A 20,543-nucleotide genomic window follows, 5' to 3' on the forward strand; every position below is an offset into this window, starting at 1 on the left:
TGTCCAGCTACACAGAGCGAGCACATTAACACACTGTCCAGCTACACAGAGAGAGCACATTAACACACACTGTCCAGCTACACAGAGAGAGCACATTAACACACACTGTCCAGCTACACAGAGAGAGCACATTAACACACTGTCCAGCTACACAGAGAGAGCACATTAACACACACTGTCCAGCTACACAGAGAGAACACATTAACACACTGTCCAGCTACACAGAGAGAACACATTAACACACTGTCCAGCTACACAGAGAGAACACATTAACACACTGTCCAGCTACACAGAGAGAACACATTAACACACTGTCCAGCTACACAGAGAGAACACATTAACACACTGTCCAGCTACACAGAGAGAACACATTAACACACACTGTCCAGCTACACAGAGAGAACACATTAACACACTGTCCAGCTACACAGAGAGAACACATTAACACACACTGTCCAGCTACACAGAGAGAACACATTAACACACTGTCCAGCTACACAGAGAGAACACATTAACACACTGTCCAGCTACACAGAGAGAACACATTAACACACTGTCCAGCTACACAGAGAGAACACATTAACACACACTGTCCAGCTACACAGAGAGAGCACATTAACACACTGTCCAGCTACACAGAGAGAACACATTAACACACTGTCCAGCTACACAGAGAGAACACATTAACACACTGTCCAGCTACACAGAGAGAACACATTAACACACTGTCCAGCTACACAGAGAGAACACATTAACACACACTGTCCAGCTACACAGAGAGAGCACATTAACACACTGTCCAGCTACACAGAGAGAACACATTAACACACTGTCCAGCTACACATAGAGAACACATTAACACACTGTCCAGCTACACAGAGAGAGCACATTAACACACACTGTCCAGCTACACAGAGAGAACACATTAACACACTGTCCAGCTACACAGAGAGAGCACATTAACACACACTGTCCAGCTACACAGAGAGAACACATTAACACACTGTCCAGCTACACAGAGAGAACACATTAACACACTGTCCAGCTACACAGAGAGAGCAAGGTATCACCCACACACTGTCCAGCTACACAGAGAGAACAAGGTATCACCCACGCACTGTCCATTTACACAGAGAGAGCAAGGTATCACCCACACACTGTCCAGCTACACAGAGAGAGCAAGGTATCACCCACGCACTGTCCAACTACACAGAGAGAGCAAGGTATCACCCACGCACTGTCCAGCTACACAGAGAGAGCAAGGTATCACCCACGCACTGTCCAGCTACACAGAGAGAACAAGGTATCACCCACACACTGTCCAGCTACACAGAGAGAACAAGGTATCACCCACGCACTGTCCAGCTACACAGAGAGAGCAAGGTATCACCCCCGCACTGTCCAGCTACACAGAGAGAACAAGGTATCACCCACACACTGTCCAGCTACACAGAGAGAGCAAGGTATCACCCACGCACTGTCCACCTACACATAGAGAGCAAGGTATCACCCACGCACTGTCCACCTACACAGAGAGAACAAGGTATCACCCACGCACTGTCCACCTACACAGAGAGAGCAAGGTATCACCCACGCACTATCCAGCTACACAGAGAGAACAAGGTATCACCCACGCACTGTCCAGCTACACAGAGAGAGCAAGGTATCACCCACACACTGTCCAGCTACACAGAGAGAGCAAGGTGTCACCCACGCACTGTCCAGCTACACAGAGAGAACAAGGTATCACCCACGCACTGTCCAGCTACACAGAGAGAGCAAGGTATCACCCACGCACTGTCCAGCTACACAGATAGAGCAAGGTATCACCCACGCACTGTCCAGCTACACATAGAGAACAAGGTATCACCCACGCACTGTCCAGCTACACAGAGCGAGCACATTAACACACTGTCCAGCTACACAGAGAGAGCACATTAACACACACTGTCCAGCTACACAGAGAGAGCACATTAACACACACTGTCCAGCTACACAGAGAGCACATTAACACACTGTCCAGCTACACAGAGAGAGCACATTAACACACACTGTCCAGCTACACAGAGAGAACACATTAACACACTGTCCAGCTACACAGAGAGAACACATTAACACACTGTCCAGCTACACAGAGAGAACACATTAACACACTGTCCAGCTACACAGAGAGAACACATTAACACACTGTCCAGCTACACAGAGAGAACACATTAACACACTGTCCAGCTACACAGAGAGAACACATTAACACACACTGTCCAGCTACACAGAGAGAACACATTAACACACTGTCCAGCTACACAGAGAGAACACATTAACACACACTGTCCAGCTACACAGAGAGAACACATTAACACACTGTCCAGCTACACAGAGAGAACACATTAACACACTGTCCAGCTACACAGAGAGAACACATTAACACACTGTCCAGCTACACAGAGAGAACACATTAACACACACTGTCCAGCTACACAGAGAGAGCACATTAACACACTGTCCAGCTACACAGAGAGAACACATTAACACACTGTCCAGCTACACAGAGAGAACACATTAACACACTGTCCAGCTACACAGAGAGAACACATTAACACACTGTCCAGCTACACAGAGAGAACACATTAACACACACTGTCCAGCTACACAGAGAGAGCACATTAACACACTGTCCAGCTACACAGAGAGAACACATTAACACACTGTCCAGCTACACATAGAGAACACATTAACACACTGTCCAGCTACACAGAGAGAGCACATTAACACACACTGTCCAGCTACACAGAGAGAACACATTAACACACTGTCCAGCTACACAGAGAGAGCACATTAACACACACTGTCCAGCTACACAGAGAGAACACATTAACACACTGTCCAGCTACACAGAGAGAACACATTAACACACTGTCCAGCTACACAGAGAGAACACATTAACACACTGTCCAGCTACACAGAGAGAACACATTAACACACTGTCCAGCTACACAGAGAGAACACATTAACACACACTGTCCAGCTACACAGAGAGAACACATTAACACACTGTCCAGCTACACAGAGAGAGCACATTAACACACTGTCCAGCTACACAGAGAGAGCACATTAACACACTGTCCAGCTACAGAACCAGTCAAAGGTTTGGACACACCTACTCATTCCAGTTCTTGAAATCTTCCTTATTGACTGACCTTCATGTCTTAAAGTAATGATGGACTGTCGTTTCTCTTTGCTTATTTGAGCTGTTCTTGCCATAATATGGACTTGGTCTTTTACCAAATAGGGCTATCTTCTGTATACCACCCCTACCTTGTCACAACACAACTGATTGGCTCAAACGCATTAAGAAGGAAAGAAATTCCACAAATTAACTTTTAACAAGGCACACCTGTTAATTGAAATACATTCCAGGTGACTACCTCATGAAGCTGGTTGAGAGAATGCCAAGAGTGTGCAAAGCTGTCATCAAGGCAAAGGGTGGCTATTTGAAGAATCTCAAATATAAAATATATTTTGATGTTTAACACTTTTTTGGTTACAACATGATTCCATATGTGTTATTTCATAGTTGTGATGTCTTCACTATTATTCTACAATGTAGAAAATAGTAAAATTAAAGAAAAACCCTGGAATGAGTAGGTGTGTCCAAACTTTTGACTGGTACTGTATATACAGAGAGAGCACATTAACACCTCCCAAGATACATAAAGTTCCTATTTTCTCTGTCTCTTTCAGTTCCCCTCTCCAGAGTGTGTAGGGGCGGAGGAGGGGAGGAGGAGTCATGGTAACCATGGCTACCAGACACGTGCGGCCGTGGAGGAGACGAGTCGTCAGAGCGCTGAGGTAGCCGAAGATGAAGATGACAGCGACAGCATCTCAGAGGTACGGCCTGTTGTTGTTGACACTGAAGAGCTTCGAGGAGTTGACTGCAGGAGTTATGAAATTCATGTAAAAACTAGAGGCCAGTTAGTAGTGGTATTAATAGTGGTATTAATAGTGGTAATAATAGAGTCTTGTGGTATTAATAGTGGTATTAATAGTGGTATTAATAGAGGCCTGTGGTATTAATAGAGGTATTAATAGTGGTATTAATAGAGGCCTGTGGTATTAATAGTGCTATTAATAGTGCTATTAATAGAGGCATGTGGTATTAATAGTGGTATTAATATAGGTATTAATAGTGGTATTAATAGAGGCCTGTGGTATTAATAGTGCTATTAATAGTGCTATTAATAGAGGCCTGTGGTATTAATAGTGGTGTTAATAGTGGTATTAATAGAGGCCTGTGGTATTAATAGTGGTATTAATAGTGGTATTAATATAGGCCTGTGGTATTAATAGTGGTATTAATAGAGGCCTGTGGTATTAATAGAGGCCTGTGGTATTAATAGTGGTATTAATAGAGGTATTAATATTGGTATTAATAGATTCCTGTGGTATTAATAGTGGTATTAATAGAGGCCTGTGGTATTAATAGTGGTATTAATAGAGGTATTAATATTGGTATTAATAGAGGCCTGTGGTATTAATAGTGGTATTAATAGAGGCCTGTGGTATTAATAGTGGAATTAATAGAGGCCTGTGGTATTAATAGTGGTATTAATAGAGGCCTGTGGTATTAATAGTGGTATTAATAGAGGCCTGTGGTATTAATACTGGTATTAATATAGGCTTGTGGTATTAATAGTGGTATTAATAGAGGCCTGTGGTATTAATAGTGGTATTAATAGAGGCCTGTGGTATTAATAGTGGTATTAATAGAGGTATTAATATTGGTATTAATAGAGGCCTGTGGTATTAATAGAGGCCTGTGGTATTAATAGAGGCCTGTGGTATTGGCCAGTTAGGACCTTTTCTGCTGCCGCTTTAAATACCTTCAGAAAACACATGTGTTACAAATTATCTATAACCATATGTCATGCTTTATAAAGGGTTCCTAAATGTGGCATAACTGTGTGACATAACCACCAATGTCAAATGTGACATAACCCACTATGTCGAAAATGATAGAAACCTGTGCTTAATAAAGGGTGGCGTAAGTAAAGGCCTTATAAATCATATTAAATTGAGGCCGTGTCATGCGTCTTAGTCAGGATAGATTCTCGCATGACTGTATTCGCTTTGGATAAAAGCATATGCTAAATTGTATATATTATATTTCACTAACCTCTTTCCCTCCTGGGTGCATAGTCAGTATTGGACCTGACCTCAACTTCCACCAGAACACTCTACCGTGCAGTCAGAGCAGAACACTTTAGTAGGACCTTTTCAAATCCCTTTGGATTTTGTCCGTACTCCATTTTCTCAGTTTTGTTTTTCCAGTTTTTTTTTCAGGTTTTCCTCTCACACTTTTTAAATAGAACAACTACAACATCATCTGATTTTTCTGTTCACAACAATGTTTTTAAACCACATCAGGGGATGACTTTTGAGGTCTGGGAAAAATCTAAGAAACTTTTGAGTGTAGATATTTGAATGTAGTTGCCCTTTTAATTCAGTGAGCATGTCTTGCACTGTTGTTTGGTTGTAGAGGGTTTTCTGTAGTGCAGTAATTGCACCTGTGATGATACAGTGATTCACGTTCTGGCCAATGGAATGGGTGGAATAAAAGGCCAGCAACACTCCGTATTATTCAGAGCCCCATTAAATGACACCATATTAAGTATTCAGACCCCTCGACTTTTTCCAAATGTTGTTACGTTACAGCCTTATTCTAAAACGGATTAAAGAAATAAAAATCCTCAGCAATCTACACACAATACCCCATAATGACAAAGCGAAAACAGGTTTTTAGAAATGTTTGCAAATGTATTAAAAATACAAAACAGAAATACATTAATTTACATAAGTATTCAGACCCTTTGCTATGAGACTCGAAATTGAGCTCAGATGCATCCTGTTTCCATTGATCATCCTTGAGATGTTTCTACTACTTGATTGGAGTCCAGCTGTGGTAAATTCAATTGATTGGACATGATTTGGAAAGGCACACACCTGTCTATATAAGGTCCCACAGTTGACAGTGCATGTCAGAGCAAAAACCAATCCATGAGGTCGAAGGAATTGTCCGTAGAGCTCTGAGACAGGATTGTGTCGAGGCACAGATCTGGGGAAGCATCGGATTGTGGTGTTAAATAGACGGCTACGAATAATATAGATGAGAACTCTCTTGCTTGCGAAAGTATTCACACCCCTTGGCATTTATCCTGTTTTGTTGCCTTACAACCTGGAATTAAAATTGATTTTCTGGGGGTTTGTATCATTTGATTTACACAACATGCCTACCACTTTGAAGATGCAACATATGTTTTATTGTGAAACAAACAAGAAATAAGACAAAAAAACAGAGAACTTGAGCGTGCATAACTATTCACCCCCCCAAAGTAAATACTTTGTAGAGCCACCTTTTGCAGCAATTACAGCTGCAAGTCTCTTGGGGTATGTCTCTATAAACTTGGCACATCTAGCCACTGGGATTTCTGCCCATTCTTCAAGGCAAAACTGCTCCAGCTCTTTCAAGTTGGATCGGTTCCACTGGTGTAAAGCAATCGTTAAGTCATACCACAGATTATTAATTGGATTAGGCCATTCCAAGACATTTAAATGTTTCCCCTTAAACCACTCAAGTGTTGCTTTAGCAGTATGCTTAGGGTCATTGTCCTGCCGGAAGGTGAACCTCCATCCCAGTCTCAAATCTCTGGAAGACTGAAACAGGTTTCCCTCAATAATTTCCCTGTATTTAGCACCATCCATCATTCCTTGAATTCTGACCAGTTTCTCAGTCCCTGCCGATGAAAAACATCCCCACAGCATGATGCTGCCAGCACCATGCTTCACTGTGGGGATGGTGTTCTCGGGGTGATGAGAGGTGTTGGGTTTGAGCCAGACATAGCGTTTTCCTTGATGGCCAAAAATCTCAATTTTAGTTTCATCTGACCAGTGTACCTCCTTCCATATGTTTGGGGAGTCTCCCACATGTTTGCTTATTTTTTTCTTTAAGCAATGGCTTTTTTTCTGGCCACTCTTCTGTGAAGCCCAGCTCTGTGGAGTGTACGGCTTAAAGTGGTCCTATGGACAGATACTCCAATCTCCACTGTGGAGCTTTGCAGCTCCTTCAGGGTTATCTTTGGCCTCTGATTAATGCCCTCCTTGCCTGGTCCGTGAGTTTTGGTGGGCGGCCCTCTCTTGGCAGGTTTGTTGTGGTGCGATATTCTTTCCATTTTAAAATTATGGATTTAATGGTGCTCCGTGGGATGTTCAAAGTTTTGGATATTTTTTTATTACCCAACCCTGATCTGTACTTCTCCACAACTTTGTCCCTGACCTGTTTGGAGAGCTCCTTGGTCATGGTGCCGCTTGCTTGGTGGTGCCCCTTGCTTAGTGGTGTTGCAGACTCTGGGGCCTTTCAGAACAGGTGTATATATACTGACACTTAGATTGCACACAGGTGGACTTTATTTAACTAATTATGTGACTTCTGAAGGTAATTATTTGCACCAGATCTTATTTAGGGGCTTCAAAGCAAAGGGGGTGAATACATATGCACGCACCACTTTTCCTTTATTTATTTTGTATAATTTTTTGAAATAAGTTATTTTTTTAATTTCACTTCACCAATTTGGAGTATTTTGTGTATGTCCATTACATGACATCCAAATAAAATCAATTTAAATTACAGGTTGTAATGCAACAAAATAGGAAAAAATGCCAAGGGGGGTGAATTTTAGAATAAGGCTGTAACTTAACAAAATGTGGGAAAAGTCAAGGGGTCTGAATACTTTCCGAATGCACTGTATATATGTACAGTACCAGTCAAAAGTTTGGACACACTGACCCATTCAAGAGTTTTTCTTTATTTGTACTATTTTCTACATTGTAGAATAATAGTGAAGACATCAAAACTATGGAATCATATAGTAACCCAAAATTTTTTAAACAAATCTAAATATATTTTAAATTTGCGATTTTTCAAATAGCCATCCTTTGCCTTGATGACAGCTTTGCACACTCTTGGCATGCTCTCAACCAGCTTCACCTGGAATGCTTTTACAACAGTCTTGAAGGAGTTCCCACATATGCTGAGCACTTGTTGGCTGCTTTTCCTTCACTCTGCCGTCCGACTCATTCCTAACCATCTCAATTTGGTTGAGGTCTGGGGATTGTGGAGGCCAGGTCATCTGATGCAGCACTCAATCACTCTCCTTCGTGGTCAAATAGCCCTTACACAGCCTGGAGGTGATTTGGGTCATTGTCCTGTTGAAAAACAAATGATAGTCCCACTAAGCCCAAACCAGATGGGATGGTGTATCGCTGCAGAATGCTGTGGTAGCCATGCTGGTTAAGTGTGTTCTAAATAAATCAAAGACAGTGTCACCAGCAAAGCACCCCCACACCATAACACCTCCTCCTCCATGCTTTACGGTGGGAACTACACATGCGGAGATCATCCGTTCGCCCACACCGCGTCTCACGAAGACATGACAGTTGGAACCAAAAATCGCCAATTTGGACTCCAGACCAAATGACAAATTTCCACCTATCTAATGTCCATTGCTCATCTTTCAGGCCCATGCAGGTCTCTTCTTCTTATTGGTGTCCTTTTAGTAGTTTTTTTTTTTTTTCAGCAATTCGACCATGAAGGTCTGATTCACACAGTCCCCTCTGAATAGTTGATGTCGAGATGTGTCTGTGACGTGAACTCTGAAGCATTTATTTTGGCTGGAATTTTTTAGGTTGGTATCTCTAATGAACTTATCCTCTGCAGCAGAGGTAACTCTGGGTCTTCCATTCCTGTGGCGGTCCTCATGAGAGCCAGTTTCATCATAGCGCTTGATGGTTTTTCCAATTGCTTCTTGAAATGTTCCGTATTGACTGACCTTCATGTCTTAAAGTAATGATGGACTGTCGTTTCTCTTCGCTTATGTGAGCTGTTCTTGCCATAATAGGGACTTGGTCTTTTCCCAAATAGGGCTATCTTCTGTATACCCCCCCCTACCTTGTCACAACACAGCTGATTGGCTCAAACGCATTAAGAAGGAAAGAAATTCCACAAATTAACTTTTAAGAAGGCACACCCGTTAATTGAAATGCATTCCAGGTGACTACCTCATGAAGCTGGTTGAGAAAATGCCAGGAGTGTGCAAAACTGTCATCAAGGCAAAGGGTGGCTATTTTAAGAATCTCAAATCTAAAATATATTTTGATTTGTTTAACACTTTTTTGTTTACTACATGATTCCATATGTGTTATTTCATAGTTTTGATGTCTTCACTATTATTCTACAATGTACAAATAGTCCAAAAAAAAACACACAAAAAACCTCTGGAATGAATAGGTGTTCAAACTTTTGACTGGTATTGTTTGTCTAATAAATGACCAAAGGGGTCTGACTTTAAATGAAGTACATCATCATGGATATAGAGTCTTTATGGATGTGTTATGAATGACCGAAGGTGTCTCACTTCAAACTAAGTATTACAGGACACTACATGAAGCGTCAATAAACAGGTTATTTACGTTCTGCTGATTTATGAAGGTTCTCTCGTGATCCACAGGTTACTGTAGGGTGTGAGAGGTTTTTAAATGGGTTGATGGACCTGCAAAGCTTGTCTGTGTGTCAGAACCAAGATGATTTGGAGTGGTCCAACCTGAGACCACCTCACCAGGTATTCCTCTTCTGATCCCATGGAGACCAGGGCTTCATTACAACCTGTTTACAATGGTGCCAACATTTTCCTGCTGATCTTTCAGCGGGGGAGTGGGTGAATGTGTCAAAGACCTGACTGGGTCCAGCACCACACGGTATGACTGGTTATATTGTTGTGTTAAAGACCTGACTGGACCCAGCACCACACGGTATGGCTGGTTATATTGTTGTGTTAAAGACCTGACTGGACCCAGCACCACACGGTATGGCTGGTTATATTGTTGTGTTAAAGACCTGACTGGACCCAGAACCACACGGTATGACTGGTTATATTGTTGTGTTAAAGACCTGACTGGGTCCAGCACCACACGGTATGACTGGTTATATTGTTGTGTTAAAGACCTGACTGGACCCAGCACCACACGGTATGGCTGGTTATATTGTTGTGTTAAAGACCTGACTGGGTCCAGCACCACACGGTATGACTGGTTATATTGTTGTGTTAAAGACCTGACTGGACCCAGAACCACACGGTATGACTGGTTATATTGTTGTGTTAAAGACCTGACTGGGTCCAGCACCACACGGTATGACTGGTTATATTGTTGTGTTAAAGACCTGACTGGACCCAGCACCACACGGTATGGCTGGTTATATTGTTGTGTTAAAGACCTGACTGGACCCAGCACCACACGGTATGGCTGGTTATATTGTTGTGTTAAAGACCTGACTGGACCCAGAACCACACGGTATGACTGGTTATATTGTTGTGTTAAAGACCTGACTGGGTCCAGCACCACACGGTATGACTGGTTATATTGTTGTGTGTGTTCGTGTATTGAGGAACATGTAACTTGGTTCCAGAAGAAAGACACTTCAATTTCGTTAGGTTGGGGGGCTTTCATCAAGGTGAACGTCGTCCCCAGGCTGTTGAACACACAGCACAGATAACCCTGGGAGATCAACCATTCAGAGCTGGTCTTAGTGAAAGTGACCATAGAGTTCTATAGGACTGTCCTTAGTGAGTAAAGTAGTTGTCATCATCACTAGTTAACACAGTCGTAGTTATGGCTAAACCCCGCCCATTTCCACAATTGATCTAATTAAAGTTGTATTTGAAACCTAACCCTAACTAGTGAAGGCCAGGTTTGATGCGTGCCTGGGAATGAGATGAGGTGTAATGTGATTTGAAACCTAACCCTAACTAATGAAGGCCAGGTTTGATGCGTGCCTGGGAATGAGATGAGGTGTAATGTGACATCCCTTCAGAGCGTGTGTTGTGTGTCACAACACGTCACCCTTTATAAAGCACATGATTATATCAGATTCAACATAGTGGGTTATGTCACAGTTATGAACCCTTTATAAAGCATGACATAGGGTTATAGATGTGTTGTCAAACATGTATATAGTGCTTATGAAGGCATTATTAAGGCTTTATGAACCCTTGAAGCTTTCAAGCGGGATCGATTTGGTGAAATCTCGTCTCCCTCTCCTCCCTCTCTCCTCCCTCCCTCTCCTCTCTTTCTCCTCTCCCTCCTCTTTCTCCTCCCTCTCCTCCCTCTCTCCTCTCTCTCCCTCTCCCTCTCTCCTCCATCTCGCTCTCTCCTCCCTCTCTCCTCTCCCTCTCTCTCCTCCCTCTCTCCTCTCCCTCTCTCTCCTCCCTCCCTCTCCTCTCTCTCTCCTCCCTCTCTCCTCTCTCTCTCCCTCTCCCTCTCTCCTCCCTCTCTCTCTCTCCTCTCCCTCTCTCTCCTCCCTCCCTCTCCTCTCTCTCTCCTCCCTCTCTCTCTCTCCTCTCCCTCTCTCCTCCCTCTCTCTCCCCTCTGCCCCCTCTCCCTCTTCCTCTCTCTCTCCTCTCTCTCTATCTCTCTCTCCTCCCTCTCTCTCTCTCCTCTCTCCTCCCTCTCTCTCCCACCTCTGCCCCCTCTCCTCTCCCCCCTCTGCCCCCTCTCCTCTTCCTCTCCCCCGTCTCTCTCTCCCCCGTCTCTCTCTCTTCCCCCCCCCCTTCTCTCTTTCTCCAGGGAGAGGTAGATGTGCATCCTAACCCTGTGAATGGGAACTCTTCAGAGGAGGAGAAGGAGGAAGAGGAGAAGGAGGAAGAGGAGAAGGAGCCCTGGCCTGAAGACCACAGCAGCTCCAGGTAGGAACACATAGACACACACACACACACACACACACACACACACACACACACACACACCCAGACCACAGCAGTTCCTTTCATGGCTACTTGGTGACTATTCCAGTGACTACCTGTTATAGTGGCTACTCTGACCAATATGTTACTGTAGTGACTACTACTGGTGACTATTCTGTAGATATAGTGACTACTACTGGTGACTATTATGTAGATATAGTGACTACTACTGGTGGCTGTTCTGTAGATATAGTGACTACCACTGGTGACTATTCTGTAGACATAGTGACTACTCTGACTATTCTGTAGACAAGGTGATACTCGGACTATTCTGTAGATATAGTGACTACTCTGGTGACTGTTCTGTTGACATAATGACTGCTCTGACTATTCTGTAGATATAGTGACTACTCTGGCTATTCTGTAGACATAGTGACTACTCTGACTATTCTGTAGACAAGGTGATACTCGGACTATTCTGTAGACACAGTGAGTACTCTTGCTATTCTGTAGACACAGTGACTACTCTGGTGGCTGTTCTGTAGACATAGCGACTACTCTGACTATTCTGTAGACACAGTGACTACTCTGGGTATTCTGTAGACATAGTGACTACTCTAACTATTCTGTAGACATAGCGACTACTCTGACTATTCTGTAGACACAGTGACTACTCTGGGTATTCTGTAGACATAGTGACTACTCTAACTATTCTGTAGACATAGCGACTACTCTGACTATTCTGTAGACATAGTGACTACTCTAACTATTCTGTAGACATAGTGACTACTCTGACTATTCTGTAGACATAGTGACTACTCTTGCTATTCTGTAGACACAGTGACTACTCTGGGTATTCTGTAGACATAGTGACTACTACTGGTGGCTATTCTGTAGACATAGTGACTACTCTGACTATTCTGTAGACATAGTGACTACTCTGACTATTCCGTAGACATGGTGACTACTCTGACTATTCTGTAGACATAGTGACTACTTTGACTATTCTATAGACATTGTGAATACTCTGACTATTCTGTAGACATAGTGACTACTCTGACTATTCCGTAGACATGGTGACTACTCTGACTATTCTGCAGACATTGTGACTACTCTGACTATTCTGTAGACATAGTGACTACTCTGAATATTCTGTAGACATAGTGACTACTCTGAATATTCTGTAGACATAGTGACTACTCCGACTATCCTGTAGACATAGTGACTACTCTGACTATTCTGTAGACATAGTGACTACTCTGGGTATTCTGTAGACATAGTGACTACTACTGGTGACTGTTCTGTTGACATAGTGACTACTCTGGCTATTCTGTGGACATAGTAAATACTTTGACTATTTCGTTGATATAGTGACTACTCTGACTATTCCGTAGACATAGTGACTACTACTGGTGGCTATTCTGTAGACATAGTGACTACTCTGAATATCCTGTAGACATAGTGACTACTCTGACTGTTCTGTAGACATAGTGACTACTCTGACTATTCTGTAGACATAGTGACTACTCTGACTGTTCTGTAGACATAGTGACTACTCTGACTATTCTGTAGACATAGTGACTACTACTGGTGACTGTTCTGTTGACATAGTGACTACTCTGGCTATTCTGTGGACATAGTAATTACTTTGACTATTTCGTTGATATAGTGACTACTCTGACTATTCCGTAGACATAGTGACTACTCTGACTATTCTGTGGACATGGTGACTACTCCGACTGTTCTGTAGACATAGTGACTACTCTGACTATTCTGTGGACATAGTAAATACTTTGACTATTCCGTTGATATAGTGAGTACTCTAACTATTCTGTAGACATAGTGACTACTCTGACTATTCTGTAGACATAGTGACTACTCTGACTATTCTGTAGACATAGTGACTACTCTGACTATTCTGTAGACATAGTGACTACTCTGACTATTCTGTAGACATAGTGGCTACTCTGGCTATTCTGTAGACATAGTGACTACTCTGACTATTCTGTAGACACAGTGACTACTCTGGGTATTCTGTAGACATAGTGACTACTACTGGTGGCTATTCTGTAGACATAGTCACTACTCTGACTATTCTGTAGACATAGTGACTACTCTGACTATTCTGTGGACATAGTGACTACTCTGACTATTCTGTAGACATGGTGACTACTCTGACTATTCTGTGGATATAGTGAATACTCTGACTATTCTGTGGACATAGTGACAACTCTGACTATTCTGTAGACATAGTGACTACTCTGACTATTCTGTGGATATAGTGACAACTCTGACTATTCTGTAGACATAGTGAATACTCTGACTATTCTGTAGACATAGTGACTACTCTGACTATTCTGTAGACATAGTGACTACTCTGACTATTCTGTGGACATAGTGACAACTCTGACTATTCTGTAGACATAGTGAATACTCTGACTATTCTGTAGACATAGTGACTACTCTGACTATTCTGTAGACATAGTCACTACTCTGACTATTCTGAAGACATAGTGACTACTCTAACTATTCTGTAGACATAGTGACTACTCTGGGTATTCTGTAGACACAGTGACTACTCTGGGTATTCTGTAGACATAGTGACTACTACTGGTGGCTATTCTGTAGACATAGTCACTACTCTGACTATTCTGTAGACATAGTGACTACTCTGACTATTCCGTAGACATAGTGACTACTCTGACTATTCTGTAGACACAGTGAATACTCTGACTATTCTGCAGACATAGTGACTACTCCGACTATTCTGTAAACATAGCGAATACTCTGACTATTCTGCAGACATAGTGACTACTCTGACTATTCTGTTGACATAGTGACTACTCTAACTATTCTGTAGACATAGTGACCACTCTGACTATTCTGAAGACATAGTGACTGCTCTGACTATTCTGTAGACATAGTGACTACTCTGGGTATTCTGTAGACACAGTGACTACTCTGGCTATTCTGTAGACACAGTGACTACTCTGGGTATTCTGTAGACATAGTGACTACTACTGGTGGCTATTCTGTAGACATAGTCACTACTCTGACTATTCTGTAGACATAGTGACTACTCTGACTATTCTGTAGACACAGTGACTACTCTGGGTATTCTGTAGACATAGTGACTACTACTGGTGGCTATTCTGTAGATATAGTCACTACTCTGACTATTCTGTAGACATAGTGACTACTCTGACTGTTCTGTGGACATAGTGAATACTCCAACTATTCTGCAGACATAGTGACTACTCTGACTATTCTGTGGACATAGTGACTACTCCGACTATTCTGTAGACATAGTTAATACTCTGACTATTCTGTAGACATAGTGACTACTCTGACTCTTCTGTAGACATAGTGACTACTCTTGACTATTCTGTAGACACAGTGACTTCTCTGGGTATTCTGTAGACATAGTGACTACTACTGGTGGCTATTCTGTAGACATAGTCACTACTCTGACTATTCCGTAGACATAGTGACTACTCTGACTATTCTGCAGAAATAATGACTACTCTGACTATTCTGTAGACATAGTTAATACTCTGACTATTCTGTAGACATAGTGACTACTCTGACTATTCTGTAGATATAGTGACTACTCTGACTATTCTGCAGACATAGTGAATACTCCAACTATTCTGCAGACATAGTGACTACTCTGACTATTCTGTGGACATAGTGACTACTCCGACTATTCTGTAGACATAGTTAATACTCTGACTATTCTGTAGACATAGTGACTACTCTGACTCTTCTGTAGACATAGTGACTACTCTTGACTATTCTGTAGACACAGTGACTTCTCTGGGTATTCTGTAGACATAGTGACTACTACTGGTGGCTATTCTGTAGACATAGTCACTACTCTGACTATTCCGTAGACATAGTGACTACTCTGACTATTCTGCAGAAATAATGACTACTCTGACTATTCTGTTGACATAGTGACTACTCTGACTATTCTGTAGACATACTGACTACTCTGTCTATCCTGTGGACATAGTGACTACTCTGACTATTCCGTAGACATGGTGACTACTCTAACTATTCTGTAGACATAGTGACTACTCCAACTATTCTGTAGACATAGTGACTACTCTGACTATTCTGTAGACATAGTGACTACACTGACTATTCCATAGACATGGTGACTACTCTGACTATTCTGTAGACACAGTGACTACTCTGACTATTCTGTAGACATAGTGACTACTCTGACTATTCTGTAGACATAGTGACTACTCCGACTATCCTGTAGACATGGTGACTACTCCGACTATACCGCAGACATAGTGAACACTCTGACTATTCTGTAGACATAGTGACTACTCGGACTATTCCGAAGACATGGTGACTGCTCCGACTATTCTGTAGACATAGTGACTACTCTGACTATTCTGTAGACATAGTGACTACTCCGACTATTCTGCAGACATAGTGACTACTCTGACTATTCTGTGGACATAGTGACTACTTTGAATATTCTGTTGACATAGTGACTACTCTGACTATTCTGTAGACATAGTGACTACTCTGACTATTCTGTAGACATAGTGACTACTCTGACTATTCTGTGGACATAGTGACTACTTTGAATATTCTGTTGACATAGTGACTACTCTGACTATTCTGTAGACATAGTGACTACTCCGACTATCCTGTAGACATAGTGACTACTCTGACTATTCTGTAGACATAGTGACTACTCTGAATATTCTGTAGACACAGTGAGTACTCTAACTATTCTGTAGACACAGTGACTACTCTGACTATTCTGTAGACATAGTGACTACTCCGACTATCCTGTAGACATAGTGACTACTCTGACTATTCTGTAGACATAGTGACTACTCTGACTATTCTGTGGATATAGTGACTACTCTGGTGGCTGTTCTGTAGACATAGTGACTACTACCGGTGACTGTTCTGTAGACATAGTGACTACTCTAACTATTCTGTAGACACAGTGAGTACTCTGACTATTCTGTAGACATAGTGACTACTCCGACTATTCTGTAGACATAGTGACTACTCTGAATATTCTGTAGACATAGTGACTACTCTGACTATTCTGTAGACACAGTGACTACTCCGACTATCCTCTAGACATAGTGACTACTCTGACTATTCTGTTGACATAGTGACTACTCTGAATATTCTGTAGACACAGTGAGTACTCTGACTATTCTGTAGACATAGCGACTACTCTGACTATTCTGTAGACATAGTGACTACTCTGGTGGCTGTTCTGTAGACATAGTGACTACTACTGGTGACTGTTCTGTTGACATAGTGACTACTCTGACTATTCTGTGGACATAGTAATTACTTTGACTATTCCGTTGATATAGTGACTAATCTGACTATTCCATAGACATAGTGACTACTCTGACTATTCTGTGGACATAGTGACTACTCCAACTGTTCTATAGACATAGTGACTACTCTGACTATTCTGTGGACATAGTAAATACTTTGACTATCCCGTTGATATAGTGATACTCTGACTATTCCGTAGACATAGTGACTACTCTGACTATTCCATAGACATAGTGACTACTCCGACTATTCTGTAGACATAGTGACTACTCTGACTATTCTGTGGATATAGTAACTACTCTGACTGTTCTGCAGACATAGTGAATACCCTGACTATTCCGTAGACATAGTGACTACTCTGACTATTCTGTTGACATAGTGACTACTCTGGCTATTCTGTAGACATAGTGACTACTCTGGTGACTGTTCTGTTGACATAGTGACTACTCTGACTATTCTGTGGACATAGTAATCACTTTGACTATTCTGTTGATATAGTGACTACTCTGACTATTCCGCAGACATAGTGACTACTCTGACTATTCTGTAGACATAGTGACTACTCTGTTAGCTGTTCTGTAGACATAGTGACTACTCTGACTGTTCTGTAGACATAGTGACTACTCTGACTATTCTGCAAACATAGTGACTACTCTGACTGTTCAGTAAACATAGTGACTACTCTGACTATTCTGCAGACATAGTGACTACTCGGACTGTTCTGTAGACATAGTGACTACTCCGACTATTCTCTTGATATAGTGGCTACTCTAACTATTCTGTAGACATAGCAACTACTCTGACTATTCTGTTGATATAGTGACTACTCTGACTATTCTGTAGACATAGTGACTACTCTGACTATTCTGTAGACATAGTGACTACTCTGACTATTCTATAGACATAGTGACTACTCTGACTATTCTGTAGACATAGTGACTGCTCTGACTATTCTGTAGACATAGTGACTACTCTGACTATTCTGTAGACATAGTGACTACTCTGACTATTCTATAGACATAGTGACTACTCTGACTATTCTGTAGACATAGTGACTGCTCTGACTATCCTGTAGACATAGTGACTACTCTAACTATTCTGTAGACATAGTGACTACTCTGACTATTCTGTAGACATAGTGACTACTCTGAATATTCTGTAGACATAGTGACTGGTCAGACTATTCCGTAGACATAGTGACTACTCTGGCTATTCTGTAGACATAGTGACTACTCTGAATATTCCGCTGACATAGTAACTACTCTGACTATTCTGCGAACATAGTGACTACTCTGAATATTCTGCGAACATATTGACTACTCTGACTTCTCTGTTGCTAAAGTGACTACTCAGATGACTGTTGCCATAGTGACTACTCTGATTACTCTGTTGCTATAGTGACTACTCTGACTGTTATGATGCTATAGTGACTACTTTGACTTCTCTTTTGCTATAGTGACTACTCCAGTGACTACTCTGACTGGACGGCAGATGCAGGGATCAACCTGGAACCACCGAAGAAGAATGTGAAAATGAAAAAGAAGAGCTGCAGCTCTGAGGAGGATGGAGAGAAGAAGAGAGAGGGAAAGAGAGACAGGAAGAAAGACAAAGCAGACAAAGACGGAGCGCTACCAAAGAAGAAGAAGCCAAAGGAGAGGAGGAAGGTGTGTGTTGTCTTCATGTGTGTCTCAGAATGACTGTCTCTGATTACAAGGTTTTCTTTTCAAGTAAAATCCCTCTTCTTCCCTCTCTCTCTCTCTCTCTCTCTCTCTCTCTCTCTCTCTCTCTCTCTCTCTCTGTCTCTCTGTCTCTCTCTCTCTCTCTCTCTCTCTCTCAGAGGGTGGAGTTCCAGGAGGAGGGGCTAACTCTAGAGGAGTGGCTTCCGTCAGCCTGGATCACAGACACAGTCCCTCGGAGATGTCCCTATATACCACAGATGGGAGACGAGGTAACACACACATTAACCCACCCAGCCAGCCACCCACCCAGCCAGCCATACACCCACCCACCCAGCCAGCCAGCCACCCAGCCAGCCAGCCATCCACCCACCCACCCACCCACCCAGCCAGCCACCAAGCCAGTGTCCTAACAGTGTGTTGTGTTGTCCAGGTGTACTACACCCACCCAGCCAGCCAGCCAGTGTCCTAACAGTGTGTTGTGTTGTCCAGGTGTACTACACCCACCCAGCCAGCCAGTGTCCTAACAGTGTGTTGTGTTGTCCAGGTGTACTACACCCACCCAGCCAGCCAGTGTCCTAACAGTGTGTTGTGTTGTCCAGGTGTACTACACCCACCCAGCCAGCCAGCCAGTGTCCTAACAGTGTGTTGTGTTGTCCAGGTGTACTACACCCACCCAGCCAGCCAGTGTCCTAACAGTGTGTTGTGTTGTCCAGGTGTACTACACCCACCCAGCCAGCCAGTGTCCTAACAGTGTGTTGTGTTGTCCAGGTGTACTACACCCAGCCAGCCAGCCAGCCAGCCAGCCAGCCAGTGTCCTAACAGTGTGTTGTGTTGTCCAGGTGTACTACACCCAGCCAGCCAGCCAGTGTCCTAACAGTGTGTTGTCCAGGTGTACTACACCCACCCAGCCAGCCAGCCAGTGTCCTAACAGTGTGTTGTGTTGTCCAGGTGTACTACACCCACCCAGCCAGCCAGCCAGTCAGCCAGTGTCCTAACAGTGTGTTGTGTTGTCCAGGTGTACTACACCCAGCCAGCCAGCCAGTGTCCTAACAGTGTGTTGTGTTGTCCAGGTGTACTACACCCAGCCAGCCAGCCAGCCAGTGTCCTAACAGTGTGTTGTGTTGTCCAGGTGTACTACACCCACCCAGCCAGCCAGCCAGTGTCCTAACAGTGTGTTGTGTTGTCCAGGTGTACTACACCCAGCCAGCCAGCCAGCCAGTGTCCTAACAGTGTGTTGTGTTGTCCAGGTGTACTACACCCAGCCAGCCAGCCAGTGTCCTAACAGTGTGTTGTGTTGTCCAGGTGTACTACACCCACCCAGCCAGCCAGTGTCCTAACAGTGTGTTGTGTTGTCCAGGTGTACTACACCCACCCAGCCAGCCAGTGTCCTAACAGTGTGTTGTGTTGTCCAGGTGTACTACACCCAGCCAGCCAGCCAGCCAGTGTCCTAACAGTGTGTTGTGTTGTCCAGGTGTACTACACCCAGCCAGCCAGCCAGTGTCCTAACAGTGTGTTGTGTTGTCCAGGTGTACTACACCCACCCAGCCAGCCAGCCAGTGTCCTAACAGTGTGTTGTGTTGTCCAGGTGTACTACACCCAGCCAGCCAGCCAGTGTCCTAACAGTGTGTTGTGTTGTCCAGGTGTACTACACCCAGCCAGCCAGCCAGCCAGTGTCCTAACAGTGTGTTGTGTTGTCCAGGTGTACTACACCCACCCAGCCAGCCAGCCAGTGTCCTAACAGTGT

The 20,543-nt window shown here is 43.2% G+C and overlaps 1 protein-coding gene across 1 annotated transcript in view; it reads left to right on the top strand.

The window, feature by feature from the left end:
• Window positions 1-20,543, top strand: part of LOC311125955 (PH-interacting protein-like) — a gene marked incomplete at its 3' end in the record, with an annotated part of 111,687 nt that overhangs the window by 76,570 nt on the left and 14,574 nt on the right. Inside the window, exons 22-25 of the mRNA XM_084199982.1 lie at window positions 3,742-3,888; window positions 11,674-11,792; window positions 18,577-18,784; window positions 18,958-19,068. Of these exons, the coding sequence (XP_084056108.1) occupies window positions 3,742-3,888; window positions 11,674-11,792; window positions 18,577-18,784; window positions 18,958-19,068 (585 nt within the window). The remainder of the gene's footprint in view (window positions 1-3,741; window positions 3,889-11,673; window positions 11,793-18,576; window positions 18,785-18,957; window positions 19,069-20,543) is intronic.

The sequence above is a fragment of the Coregonus lavaretus genome (assembly GCF_964263955.1).
Source record: "Coregonus lavaretus genome assembly, contig: HAP1_SCAFFOLD_137, whole genome shotgun sequence".
Classification (NCBI taxonomy): domain Eukaryota; kingdom Metazoa; phylum Chordata; class Actinopteri; order Salmoniformes; family Salmonidae; genus Coregonus; species Coregonus lavaretus.